Source organism: Trachemys scripta, chromosome 3, assembly GCF_013100865.1.
Source record: "Trachemys scripta elegans isolate TJP31775 chromosome 3, CAS_Tse_1.0, whole genome shotgun sequence".
In the NCBI taxonomy this organism is placed as follows: Eukaryota; Metazoa; Chordata; order Testudines; family Emydidae; genus Trachemys; species Trachemys scripta.
The window spans coordinates 97796139-97810788 of NC_048300.1; the positions used below are offsets into that span (position 1 = coordinate 97796139).

At 38.1% G+C, this 14650-nt stretch overlaps 1 protein-coding gene across 1 annotated transcript in view; it reads right to left on the reverse strand.

Annotated features, from left to right (window-relative positions):
- Positions 1 to 2291: 2291 nt before the first annotated feature.
- UTRN (utrophin) overlaps positions 2292 to 14650 on the reverse strand; it is a 501770-nt gene continuing 489411 nt past the window's right edge. Inside the window, exons 73-75 of the mRNA XM_034766878.1 lie at positions 12824 to 12910; positions 6005 to 6027; positions 2292 to 4841 (exon numbers count right to left, since the gene is read on the reverse strand). Of these exons, the coding sequence (XP_034622769.1) occupies positions 4833 to 4841; positions 6005 to 6027; positions 12824 to 12910 (119 nt within the window). The 3' untranslated portion in view covers positions 2292 to 4832. The remainder of the gene's footprint in view (positions 4842 to 6004; positions 6028 to 12823; positions 12911 to 14650) is intronic.

Sequence of the window (14650 nt, forward strand, 5' to 3'; positions counted from 1 at the left end):
AAGCCTTTGACAAGGTCCCCTCACAGGCTCTTAAATAAAGTATCTGAAGAAGTGGGCTGTAGTCCACGAAAGCTTATGCTCTAATAAATTTGTTAGTCTCTAAGGTGCCACAAGTATTCCTGTTCTTTAAATAAAGTAAGCAGTCCTGGGATAAGAGGGAAGGCCCTCTCATAGATCAGCAACTGGTTAAAAGATAGGAAAAAAGGATCAGAACAAATGGTCAGTTTTCACAATGGAAAGGGGGAAATAGCTGGGGTTCCCCAGAGTTCTGTACAGGGACTTGTGCTGCTCAACAAATTGCTAAATGATCTGGAAAAAGGAATAAACAGTTAGGTGACAATGTTTGCAAACGATACAAAATTAAACAAGATAGTTAAGTTCAAAGCGGACTCTGAAGAGTTACAAAGGGATCTCACAAAAGAGGGCAACAAAATATCAACATTGAATTTCATCTGCCAAGTGCAAAGTACAGCACATTAGGAAACATAATTCCAACTATATACACAAAATGATGGGAGTCTAAATTAGCTGTTACCCCTCAAGGAAGTGATCTCAGAGCCATCATGGGTAGCTCTTGAAAACATCTACTCAATGTGCAATTAGAAACCATTAAGAAAGGGATAGATAATAATAATGCCACTATATAAATCGATGCTATGGCCATACCTTGAATAATGTGTGCAGTTCGGATCTCCCCATGTAAAAAAAAATATTAGAATTGGAAAAGATGCAGAGAAGGGCAACAGAAATTATTAGGGGGTATGGAACAGCTTCCATATATGGAGCAATTAAAAAGCCTGGGACCGTTCCGCTTAGAAAAGCGATGACTACGGGGGAATATGATAGAGGTCTATAAAATTATGAATGGTGTGAAGAAAGTATTATTTACCCCTCCACCTAACACATGAACTAGCGGTCACCTGACAAAAAAGCAGATTTAAAACAAACATAAGGACTTCTCCACTCAACTCACACTCAACCTGTGGAACTGGGATGTTGTGGAGGCCAAAAGTATAGCCAGGTTTAAAAAAAGAATTAGATAAGTTCATGGAAGATAGACCTATCTCTGGCTATTAGCTAAAATGGTCAGGGATGCAACCCCATGCTCTGGTTGTCCCTAAACCTCTAACTATGAGAAACTGGGTCACTCAAAATTGCTCTGTTCGGTTCATGTCACTGGCCACTGTAAGTAGACAAGATATGGGACTAGATGGACCATTGGTCTCACCCAGTAGGGTTGGTCTTATATTTGCCAGCATTTTGCACATGGGGATGAAAAAAAAATGTGAAAAGCTGTTCCCGCCTTCTGAGAAACCCCCCAAAGAAAGTTTGGGTTTAATGAGAAAGGACTAGGAGCCAGCATAGGAAAGCCAGGCTGCACTGGGCACGGTGGGGTATAAGAACTGACTTGGAATCCAGAGTGGCTCCCCACAGGGAAGCAAAGCAGCAGCATAAGAGAAGGCAGGTTGGGAACATGAAGCCAGCCCACTTGTGGTGTACGTTCCAGAGCTCAGCAGGAGATTGTAGGGTAGTTTAGTTGTTTAGCAAAGGGATCCTTTTGCTGAAGGCAGTGGAAAAAAGGCGGAGCTCTTGCTGGAAGGGCTATGGAGAGAGAGGCACTAAAGGGCTAAGCAGGAAATACATAAAAATGAATACAATTGTCTTTAAAGTTTTAAGGGTTAAGTGTGATCTCCAAAGTATGACTGAGTACACTATGGGTCTGATTTTCAGAGGTGCTAAGTGCATCTGTGAATCATGTCCTAGACCACTGCTCCACATCTCTCCTATTCCCCTTCCACTCTACAAACATACAAGCATACATTATAAAGGCTATGCTTGATTGTATTCCTTCCTTTAAAATTTTCTAGTAACTGAAGCAATTTTAAAGCAGTTCAATTCCTATTTCAAACAATCAACATTTTTATTGAGTATTGAATCATTTGCAAATAAGTTGATTTTCCCCATAGCTTGTTTTCTAAATAAAAAAATGTATGTAAGTAGTATCAACCAACCTTGTTTGGAAACTATAGCAAATTGTTTAAAATATGTTTTTAAAAGAGTCATATCGCCTAGGAACTGGTTAACATGAATGTATAACAGCACATTTAAAACCGGAAAATGATGAAATAATACCAGTTACAAAATATATGTTTTTTGATTGAATAAACAAGGATGTATTTGAACTGAAGGACTGAATTCTAATGAAACTGGGAAATTTATTTGCAACTCCAATGTTCAACAGGGTATTCACATACTGTTATTTGTAATACATACAGTACACTTTTTTTTTTAAATTATTAAAGCAAGCAGTTAATTGCTTGGTTGTTTAAATTTAAATCTATCAGACAGCAGAGAAGGATTGCATAGTGTCTATGTCACCAAGGAAGGAAAATTGCAGAAGAATATGCACAGATTTGTTATTTTCCCCCCATATGTTGTTTTCATAAATGTACCTTGAAGCTATCCCACGGGAATAGTTTTTAAAATGTGGTTTACTTCTGAGCAGAGGAATATCAAAACAATCTTATGTTAAAAATTAATTTTATTCCAAATGAAACTTATAATATGTATCCAGATGAGAAGGGAGAAGTGTGATCATTCTCTGCCACAAAACTCAAAAGAATGCCATACCTTTTCTCAATGTTACTGCAATATATTCCTTTTATTTATTATTGTCTCAGAGGAAGAATGTTACAATGTAGTGTTTTAAGTAGCTTTTACTTGGCAGCAGAGTAGAGGACATAGCTTGCATACAAACACAGGCAGAAAAACAATTGTATACATAACCTTTCACAGTCAGAACAAAAAAGCCACCAAATTGACTACTGAGACCTTTTCAATTCAGGGAATTTTTTAAAAGGATTTCTTGCTTTGATTTGATGTGGCCTGGTAAAAACAAAATACCTTGGAGAGAACAGAGCATAAAGCTATTTCCAATACTACTCATGAAGATGGGTCTGAGGTAGAAAGGTGGTCATGGCTTTTCCTCTTCTGTAAAACTATTTTCCTTCTCAAAATAACTCTACTAAAATATATTTTTCCTAGATGAAAGAATCCTATAACAGCCAGTCTCTCCCCTTCCCACCTTGACAATTCCTCCATTCCCCCATCCAAAAATAATACTTATTTATATAGCACTTTTAATCTTCAAAGCACTTTACAGACACTAGCTAATTAAACCTCACAACACCTCTGAGAGGTAGGTAAGTATTACCATCCCATTTTACAGATGGGGAAAACTGAGGCAGAATGGTTAAATGCCTTGCCCATGGCTTCAGATGGAATCTGCATCAGAATCGGTATTAGAACCTGTGCTCAGACCACGCCTTAAGCATACACTGGTCAGTGAAAATTATGAATGTAGGACATTCTGGTAGGCACCGCCTCGGTGAAGATAATCAGCTATTAACAAATCCTGATGTTTTACCTGCATAGCCTCTAGAATCAGTATCAATAGAATTACCCAATTTGTAGGTTTTTCCAAGACCAGAGATTTTTCTTCAACAACATTTTAGGATATGAATTTGTTTCCTCTCATTATATCTGAATATTGATTATTGCATGCCATTTACCAATCAAATATGTGTTCTGAAATTAAAGCAAGTGTCCATGCAACACTGGAAACTCAACAGTGAAGGCAGAAGAACCCATCACCTGATTGCTAATTTGAATATTTGTATCATAAATCAGTGACACAACCTTCCCAAAATTATCCCTACCTTAAGCACAAATAAATGAACAACAAATTAGTTTTTCAAAAATAAAGAGCAAGACTGAATGAAAACGCCCAGGTGCCCTGAACTGGTTTAAAGAAAATGCTCCAGCCCTGATATTATTGGAGAAGGCTTCTTAATTTATTAGACATTTCCAAAAGGAATAAAAAAAATGTGTGTGTATGTTCAGATCTTATGTATAAGATCCTGTAACCGGTCTTTACTTTCCAAACTGGAGAATCAAGGCTTTAAAAAAATGTTTGGCACAACTTGGAACCACAAAGCTTTGTCTCTGGGGGAAAATAAAATTGCATTTAGTTAGAGAGATCTTATTAAAACAACTTAAAATATTGTTAAGTCTCTAAGTAGCTATCGCCTGATTTCTGAGTTGAAATATATCTTAAAAACAAAAACAACCTATTAGACAACATAAAATCCAGAAATGCCCTTTTGGTGCATAGCACTTATTGTAGTTTTAAAAGAGGGTCTACAATTGTTAAATGGAGCTTAGCCTTCACACATCACCAATGTGATTTTTTTGTTAAATAATAATTGTGCAAGTTATGTGAACTTGTTATTTTGCCAATCTTGGAGACAACTGAAGGGTCTTCAGAAATCTATCTGGTTAGATGACTGACACAATTATAAATTACCTGTACAGAACAGCGAATGTGTCAGAAAATAAATGTTTCTGCAATGTAAATGCAAAGAACTGAAAGGAATGTATAAATGTAACATTTTGCTCCAAACTCTATGCAGTTCTCTTTACTGTTATTAAAAAGAATGTATATAAAGCCCCCGCCCCCTTTCCCAATGCTATATATTTATACAAATCAATGACAAATGTATAATCGTTTCCAAATACTCCACTATTCATTAATTTACAGTTGCATAGAAAGGGAAGAAGAAGAAGAAAAAAGAACATATTATAAAAACACAACTTCCTCATCTTTGGGTATTCAGTGTTTTACTATTTCAAGTAGAACACACAATCAGAGCTGAACAGCATGTTCCAAGGTCCCATGCAGTCTTCTGACTAAGCAGAACTTGTGATTGGCATTTGTAGAAAAGGGCCATACTGCAGGTCAGGAAGTGTTGGTTGCCTTCGAAATGAATACTTCACATTGCCTATAGTGATGAGAAATAACAATGTCACAACAATATTTACATACACAGTCCTCTGTGCAGTGCCCTGAACACCCATGACAGAGTGCAAATATGAAATATTGAGGTAATTTAAAATAAATGGGGTATTCCAAGTTTTAGGCTTATAGGCACTGGATTCAGCAAAACACTTGTCCTGGCTTAACTATAAGCACATGCTAAAAATAAGCCTTTTAAAGTGCTTTGTGTTAAGTGCTTTAACAATTTTAACAATTTACCATTTAAGTTCTTGCTGAACCTCTAAATCTGGGCCAAAGATGGGCCACAGAAAACTTGTGGGCCTCCTGGGTATTACAACCATAGATGATAATGCTTAGCATTTATACAGGGACATGCCTTGCCCAAGCCTCATAGTGAGTCAGTGGCGGAGCTGGAATTAATACAGAGCTTCTAGCTTCATGCTCAATGCACTAGGCCGGGATACTTGCTTCCAAGTTCTGGATCCAGGCTGCTTCCTGTACTCAGGGAATAGCACCCATTCTCCAACGGGTGCGGAAATTGTGGAGTGACAGATTTGTAAGACTGGCCATCTTCTTACCAAACTGTATATCTACAAAAACTGAGGGTGTGGAACTTACATCAGAGAACTCACGGGGCATGTTTAAAGTCCTCCGAAAGCCTGTTAAAAAGTAAGGTTCTTCTCTGGAAAACAATGCAAGTTAAACTAAAGGGGAGGGGAGAGAGAGGAAATTAAAGGGACTGCAGCCCCAAGTTATTTAGTCATTGACTGTAAATCACTATTTAATTTATCCCCTTCAGAAATTATGATAATTTGGGAGAAGCCATGAAAATTAGACTATTTCTGTTATTTATATATGGTATTACTTTCTCATATAATTAGTATATATATTTACAGCATATGCTATTTTTGTTATGTTTCTGCAATTTATAACAGGAATTACTGAAGTTTTACTAGCAAACATTCCATCAAAGAAAAAAAGTGGCATCTGTTTTTGAATTACTGATACAAAAAATCAGTAGCATTTAAATCAAATTAGTTTGCTTTGTTTTTGTCAGCTGAATGTGTATACCTGAAAGCCAATAATTTGTTACAAAACCAAAGGAGCTCTTCTGCCTGTATTACAATAACACTACTGAAAGACTGCACCATGCAACATGTACCATACCTGCGGTCTGCCAGCGAGACTTGCTGTAAAAAAAAAAAAAAAAAAAAAAAAAAAAAAAAAAAAGTCAAAATACAAAAGTACAGAATAGTGCGTGAGTTAAATATTATTGTATTCAGAGAATATTGGCAACACAAGAAGAGGAAAATTTCATATTTGAACTTCATAAAATGTAAAAGAGCTGAATGGTGCTTTGAGAGCCAAGGCATAATTTTCTTAGCATCATAATTACTCTAATTTATCACATCATTGTAAACAATGAGCATCTGCGTTGCTGACAGTTAACACTTTGTGTCTTATATATCTATACAATATTTAAGATTGCTGCATTACGGTAGTGTGAACAATAAATGTGAGTCACTCTAGAGCAATCTGGATTCAGTTAAGAGTAATAATATAAATTTTATAAATACTGTGTTAACTATATGGATAGTTCACTATGAGTGCAACCATAACAACAACTGATGATCATCCCTTAGGAATCAAAGGCTATATGGACTTGTACACTAACTTCCTTAGGGTTATGCTAAAGGACCGGACCCCAATAATGCGCTCTCTGTTAAGTTCCACAATAATTGTTTCCAATTGATTTTCTTTGGTTACATTTTAACAGAAGAGCCAGTGCTCTATTTAGCAAGATTTACAAAGCATATTAATGAAGGTTAGTGAGAGACTCAACAACGTGGGAGCAAGAATAAAGGTCAGGGTGTGGGAGGGAAAGAAGCAAATAAACACACAGGAGTCTGTGAAATATCCTTGGCAAATATGCAGTGAGCTATATTCCACAGCTAACCCCAGGTATTAAACTGAATGCATTTCAGGAAGTCTTTTAGAAATTGCTAGAGAACAAACAGCCAAAATGAAATGGGGGTTCGGGGGGGAGAGGAAATCTCAGTCAGCGGTGTTTTCACAAAATAACCGTTTAGCAGTACGTTAATAAGGTTACAGGTCACAGGTTAATAAGTCAGTGTCATTAAAATCTCTAGCTACCCCTTTGTAACAAATTGGAACAGATTGTATTCACCAGCTTCCCCCCTTTGGTACATGCTAGTAAACTCAAGTGTTAAGACAGAGGTTGTGGCTAAACTGCACCCTTTTTGGTCTCTTTGTATTTATCTATTTTAAAGATACCAGTCTATCACAGCTGTATGTACAGGCCTGTGCTCCTGTGTAACACATCAGTGTACTAGTACAGAGCACATTTCATACCAACGTGGACATTCACAAAACCAGATAGCCAATAAAAACAGAATGCTCTACCAAGAGCGAGGATAGTCCAGTGGTTATGGCACTAGCCTAGGACTTGGGAGACCTGAGTTCAATTCCCTAATCTGCTACAGACTTCCTGGTGATCTTGGGCTAGTCGCTTAGGCTCTCTATGCCTCAGCTCCCCATTTGTAACATTAGGATAATAGAACTTTACTATCTCACAGAGGTTTTGTGAAAATAAATGCTATATCTATACTAGAGAGCTTACAGCAGCACAACTGAACCTATGCTGGTGGGTGAGGCAGCAGTGCGCATGCCCAGCAATGGAAATGTAGGCACGTAGTGGACTTTACCAGTGTAAATTTAAGGACCATGGGATTTTAGGAACATCTAGGGTTAGACAGAGGCTTAGCAGGGGTTTTGAGCATGTCAAGGTGTCTAGACTTTGCATCTAGATGCCTAAAGTGAGAGTTAGGCCCCTAAATCCTGTGGTTCTGACCCTAAGTGCCCTCAATTCCCAGTGAAGTTACAGGAAAGTGGTGGAATTGAGCAACTTGTAGGAGATGCTCAGTACCTCACAGAAGCAGACTTGGTGGCAGTTAGTGCAGAAGATATTTAATACTCCACATTACTGAAAAGATGGGATTGCTGAAGCATCGTGTACATTCAGTCCACATAAGCAATGTCCATTCAACTTTGTAAAGCACAAAGGACTTCGAGCTGGGCTAGTAACACACTATTACAAGGCTCCCATTAATTATAGTAGCTTGGGGAATCTGCTTTAGTCTGGAGGAACTCAATTCTTGTTTGCTGCAATAAATCCTCCAGTAGTAGTCACGGTCTATATACCTTTATGAAATGGTTATTAAAGAAGTATGTTACCTGACATTCTTTTGTCATAAAAAGCCCTCTAACTTGAGCTCTAATTATATGAAACCTGATCCAGGAGACAAAAGGAAAAAAAAATGGTGATAGAATACATAACAGAACATCTTCCCTCTCTCTAAAAAACAAAAAACCTGGATATTTTAATCTGCTTTCAGCAGCAGAGAGCCTCCCTTTCCCAGAGGGAAAACAGTTACCTATCTTTCTGTTACATGCGATTCTCTCAAGCACTTCAAAAAGAAGAACAGGAGTACTTGTGGCACCTTAGAGACTAACAAATTTATTAGAGCATAAGCTTTCGTGGACTACAGCCCACTTCTTCGGATATGCATCTTCGGATATGCATCCGAAGAAGTGGGCTGTAGTCCACGAAAGCTTATGCTCTAATAAATTTGTTAGTCTCTAAGGTGCCACAAGTACTCCTGTTCTTCTTTTTANTGTTCGATTTAAGAACACTTTCGCTGCAGATCTGACAAAACACAAAACAGGTACCAATGTGAGATTTCTAAAGATACTTTGGGTTGAGTGCTGTAGCTCTAAAAATCTGAATCTGCCTTCCAAAATCTGAGAGGGACGGGGTGTGGAGCATGCTTTCAGAAGTCCTAGAAGAGCAACACTCCGAAGTGGAGAACCCGAACTACCAAAAAAGAAAATCAACCTTCTGTTGGTGGCATCTGACTCAGACGATGAAAATGAATATATGTCAGTCTGCACTGCTTTGGATCATTATCAAGCAGAACCCGTCATCAACATGGACATATGTCCTCTGGAATGGTGGTTGAAGCATCAAGGGACATATGAATCTTTAGTGCATCTGGCATGTAAATATCTTCCGACTCCGGCTACAACAGTACCATGCAAAAGCCTGTTCTCACTTTCAGGTGACATTATAAACAAGAAGTAGGCAGCATTATCTTCCTCAAATGTAAACAAACCTGTTTGTCTGAGCGATTGGCTGAACAAGAAGTAGGACTGACTGGACTTGTAGGCTCTAAAGTTTTACATTGTTTTATTTTTGAATACGATGTTTTTTGTACATAATTCTACATTTGTAATTTCAATGTTCATGATAAAGAGAATGCACTACAGTACTTGTACTAGCTGAATTGAAAAATACTATTTCTTTTGGTTTTTACAGTGCAAATATTTGTAATAAAAATATAAAGCGAGTGCTGTACACTTTGTATTGTGTTTTGTAACTGAAATCAATATATTTGAAAATGTAGAAAACATCAATAAATATTTAAATAAATAGTATTCTCTTATTGTTTAATAGCTCGATTAATCTTGATTAATTTTTTTAATCGCTTGATAGCCCTTAATCTTAATCCTAGAAAGTAAGATCCCTGAGGGAGGTACTGCTTCTGTGCTAGTTGTCTGTACAATGCCTACCACAATAGAGCCCTAATCCATGTTTGGGATTTTTAGAAATTGCCATAACAATAATGAATAAGAAATAATTAGCATTTATATGTTTTGATTGCAAAGTTCAAAGCACTATAAATAACTAATTATATTAATTGCTGGGCAGTTGAAGAGCACAATTAAGGCTCATTAAGGTATAGGAGGAAAGACAGAGGGGTGCTGGAAGAACCACCACTTCACTCATTTGGATGCAAGGGAGCAGGGCAAGTGTTCCCCCTCTTCCTAGGGTCCTCCTTCACTGGGATTAGCAAGGAGAGGAAAGGAGGGCATCGGTCCATAATCAATTGAACGGTTATAATTCATAGACTGTTTCACAGCTGACATCCCAACAGAACAGCAAAATAAGCTATTACACTTCACCCATTGCTGTCATTAGTGGCTGTAAGAGACAATGCAACTCATCAAATGTGCACACAGCCCCCATACACTTTTATCATAAGTAGAACTCATCATCCAGTATTTATAACAGAAGTTATTCTGGAACACGCACTGAATAATACACATTAGATGCGTTTCACCCTTAAATTACCTCCCCTCTTGATCTGACCCCTTCTCCCCCAAACAGCAGAAGAAACCAAACTCCTTAATGAGGATGAATATTTTACTATGCTTCAATTTTTAAAACTGAACACTACTTTACAGTTAGAATGGTCTTAAACCTCCCTCTCCCATGACTTATTTGAACCAAACTTTTTGATTACTCAGTATGTAAGAACCACAACATAACCATTTTGCACCACTGTTGAGCAAAAGAATTAGCCTTTGGACCTACCGCTCACAAACTAAATCTTAGCCTGATGTACTTTTAAGTGAGTGAGATAGAGACCTAAAATAAGGTTTATAAATAAAACAGCAGGTGTAAAGTTTTATCTAAGTGGGGCTACTCTAGCTTCATGAAAGGGAAACATAAAAAAGCACAGCTTATTGGGCTGCAGTGAAGGAATTTCTCAAAGTGAATTTCTCAAAGGAAATTCTATTTTGAACTAACAGCACTAGTTAGCAAATAAGATCTTTGCAATGGTCACTGGTGAGACTTTGGCAAAAGTGGCTGACATCACCACTAGTAAACCCCAGGAGTTATATTGTGGCTAACAGCACCCTGCGGCGGGATGGGGGGGGGAAGATGTGGGGGACAACAGGAAGGGATCACATCATCTGGAAGGACTGTGACTAACTCTGTGAGGAATGCTCCGGTGGTGCTAGGGAAACTCATATCAGAGTGGGGGCTGAGTGCACCCTTTAATAGGATGCAGAACCACTATTACAAGCTCAGCTCCACTACTCCCCAAGGTAGAAAGAGCATGGAGTTTAGAGTTGCTGTGGGCAGTAGATTCTTCCACTCCTGTTCAGGCAAAGCACAGACTGGGATTATGGCTGTCTCTTGAACAGGAATGCAAGGGAGCTAAAGAACCTTCCATTCCCTGTGGATCTGAGCACGTCCAACCATGATCTAACCCCATATTGCTTTCACCATTGCATTACAGGCCTTCACAAAAGCAAAATAAAAAACATGGGAGGAGAGGATACTTTTTCTTTGCCTTTTCCATTCACTGCAGTGACAAAGAAACAGTCTTATGGCCAAATCTGAGCAGCACTGAGCACCAGCACTACCAACTGACTTCAGTGAGAGTTCCTGGAGCATAGCACCTCTCAGAATCAGGCCCTTAACATGCACTATAGTGGCCAGTAATCTAGCACTAACTCAGGACCTCAGGGGACTGTTGAAACAAGCCATGTTTTGCAAGATACTAATTTGCTTTCTCAAAACATGTAAAATACATTTTCTCTGATGCCATTCTTCAAAGACACGCAAAGTGTGTAGGAGAGATAAAGGGAGTGTTTTAATAGGGTTCAGTAGAGTTTGGGAAATAGAATACAACAGTGAGCAAATAGCTGACTTCTTTGGCAGGGATAAGAGATGAAAAAAAAAGTTGAGGGTTTTTTAAGTGGACATCCTGATTACTTTGTGGACATTTAAAACAAAGCTTTACAAAGATGCTATTGAACACCAGATTTTTTGAGCATTTATGGATGTTTTTGCTCTTGCTTAGCTAATACTGAAAACAAATTTGTTACATATTATAAACACGAGCTCCCTGCAACATCCCACTGCTAAGAACAATAGCATATACAAAATGCTGGCAGAACTAAAGGTATTCAATCTTGTGTGAACAGAGAATGTATTGACACTCAATAGGAAGAGAGGTCAGCAGATACATGTATTAACTGCTGTAAAGCGCTCACAGATGTCTGAAGTGCCTCCAGCTGTATAATCTTTTCTAGGGAGCCTTCACAGCACTGAAAGAGAGACCATGATTCTCTCTCCATCCCCACCCCCAGCCTTCCTACTTCTCCCCATTGCTGGTCCCGTCTCCATGCCTTTCCTTCGTGTCAACACAGTGTCTTTTCCATGGGGCATGGGAGAAGGATTTCCAAGGAAGGCAACTGAGCCTCACCCCTCGATGCTGGAAAGCCATCCACAGAGGGTGCTCTCCCTGGGTGAATTTAAGTGGCTCAATTTGGTCAGGCTCAGGAGGCAATGCCTGATGTCTGTGTCTCAATATTTTATATGGTTATATTGGATCTATTTGAAGATATTTTAATTGATGCTGGTTATATTTTAATTGCCTGTGAATTAAAGCAGAGAGGTGCTGTGTATTCACATGTTCATTTCTTATGGGCAAGTACAATCTAAGATTGGTGTTCCCCTGATCAGGAGGAGTCACTGCCTAGAAAATTGCACAGATTCCTGATCTGCGAGGTCAGTGGTGCGGTGAAGGACCCAATCCTGCAGCTCCTATTTTCCCCCAACTCTCACTAAATTCAAGAGAGATCTCTGGCACCCAGAATTCCAGGGGCTACATTTACTGCTGGTGTGAGTGAGCAAACTCTATTTACATCAGCAGAGAATCTCCATTTCTTCTTCTAGACACAAATGAAGATCCTGTTTGAAGCAATCTGCTTTTCTTAAAGTAGGCCACATTAGAGTGAATATTTTTTCTTTTTTAAACATAGGATGACTATGATTTCATTTGGCTTCATTTTATCACTCGCTACGTATGTTTAAGAGTTTCAAAGAACAGGATTACACAGCCATCACATCTTGGCAAACGTTCTTATCAAGGTTAAGCTTCATTTTTTTTGGTCAATATTCTGTGTATGACTTATTTACAAATAAGCTTCGGTCTCATATCTATACTGCTCTGCGTTAAGTTTCCAGAGAATGACAAGGAGAAAGACACAAGGGGGGGGGGGAGAAGGGGGGGAACGAGGGAGACAGATTTCACTATACTTAACACTTACAGCAGCAAGTAGGAAATGTGTTGTTGATTTGTTCCATGACATCTGTTAGATCTGTGCTGGTATCATGAGGTGGGCCTAACAAGTCATCTGCAGATATGAAAACAAGATGAGCAATGAATTTAATAAGGGGGTGGGGGGAAAAAAAAGAGACAATAGATTCTGAAAGTCATTCCCATCTAACCTACCGGCTAAATGCTCTTTTATATTTAAACTGAAACCCCCTACTTGAAGCATTTGTAATGTAATGTGCAGGAATTGCTCATTGATAATTGCGAGAATTAGGAGAGGAGGTGGAAGTTCAATTATCAATTTACAACTGATATCATTTTTCTATTATTAAGGCTTAACCACTGTGCCTGAGATTTAACCAAAGGAAATTGCCCACATGAAGCAGAATGTAAGAACTTACTGTTAAAATAAATAAATTATTCTCTCATCTTGTTAAGCATATTTGGCAGCTGCACATTTGAGATTCTGCTCTATTTTCAAACAATTTTTCATGTCATTTCCAAAACAAACAAATCTGAGATTTTTCAAAAAACATTTATCTTCCAGATAGTCTTTGTTCAATATGCATCAGCAAGCCCATCAAAGCAAATGTTTTTCAGGCCATTTGCTTGTTTCTTAAAGGGCTTGTTAAATTTAGCCAATGAAATGATTAGGGAAATCTGTTTGCTTCACTTTAGCAGTGTTATTACAAAGCATCATAAATAAATCTATCAATTTATGAAAACAGCATGACAAAAGTTCCATGTCACATTTACATTTTTTATGCTAATACTGAAAGAAAATGCCTTAATATGAAAAACAAAAGTCAATATCTTTTTTTAAATTGTTTCCACTGCATTGGAATCAGATTAGCTATAGTTCAATGATTTGCACACAAGGAGTGGTGGTTTCTCCCCTCTTAGCAAAGATTTAATCACTGAGGCCTTGAGTCAGGAGTTTACCCCTATTAAGGGCTTTAAGCCCGTGCTTAAGTTCAACTGAAGTCAATGCAAATTTGAATTAAGTGCTGTCCTGGTAGGGATGGATTTAAGCATGTGCTTCAGTGCTGTCCTGAATTGGACCCAGAGTCCTGTAGTAGTATAGCTCCATTACTTTTACAAAACACTACGTAGTACTACATCTATATAATACTATGGTAATTAAAATGTACATCAACTGTTAAAATAAATGAATAAAGTATGTTGATTGAACGAAGTCTGATGCATTAGTCTTGTTTTTTTAGTGTTTATCTGCAAAGGTTTTCCCAGTCATTCGTGCAAATTACTGAGGTTCCAATAGAGTAAGGTTTAAAATACCCGTTTAGGGTACGATGTGCAGAGGGACTGCATAACTTACGTCTCACTGAAGTCCTAACAAATAAAAGTCTTTTTTCATCAGAATGTCACTATAAGATGAAGAGGTTCATTATGCCCAGAATTGCATTTAGATCCAGGAAATGATACTACTTGCTGTCTTTACAGAAAGAGTGCTTTGCAGCCTATCCATATAATGTGAGATGCACACCACTGCTATAGGGATTTAATTCTTCCCTTGGTGTATTAAGGGATTGTGTCAGTAATTCCCCTTCTCAGTAATTCCCCCTCTATACCAAGTAGTATAGACTGTCATCCATTACTGATAAAAAACCAAGTCCTCTTTCCCCAAATCACACTATATTTTTCTTCTCATGATGCCCAGTTCTGAAAACTCTTACTATCAATTGCAGTGAGCTTTGCACCCAGCAGTGTTAGCTACAAATTTATAATGGGACTGATATTGTTACTTCAGGCACACATCAGTAAAACTGATAGCAACCATTTGTAGACAAACATGGCACAA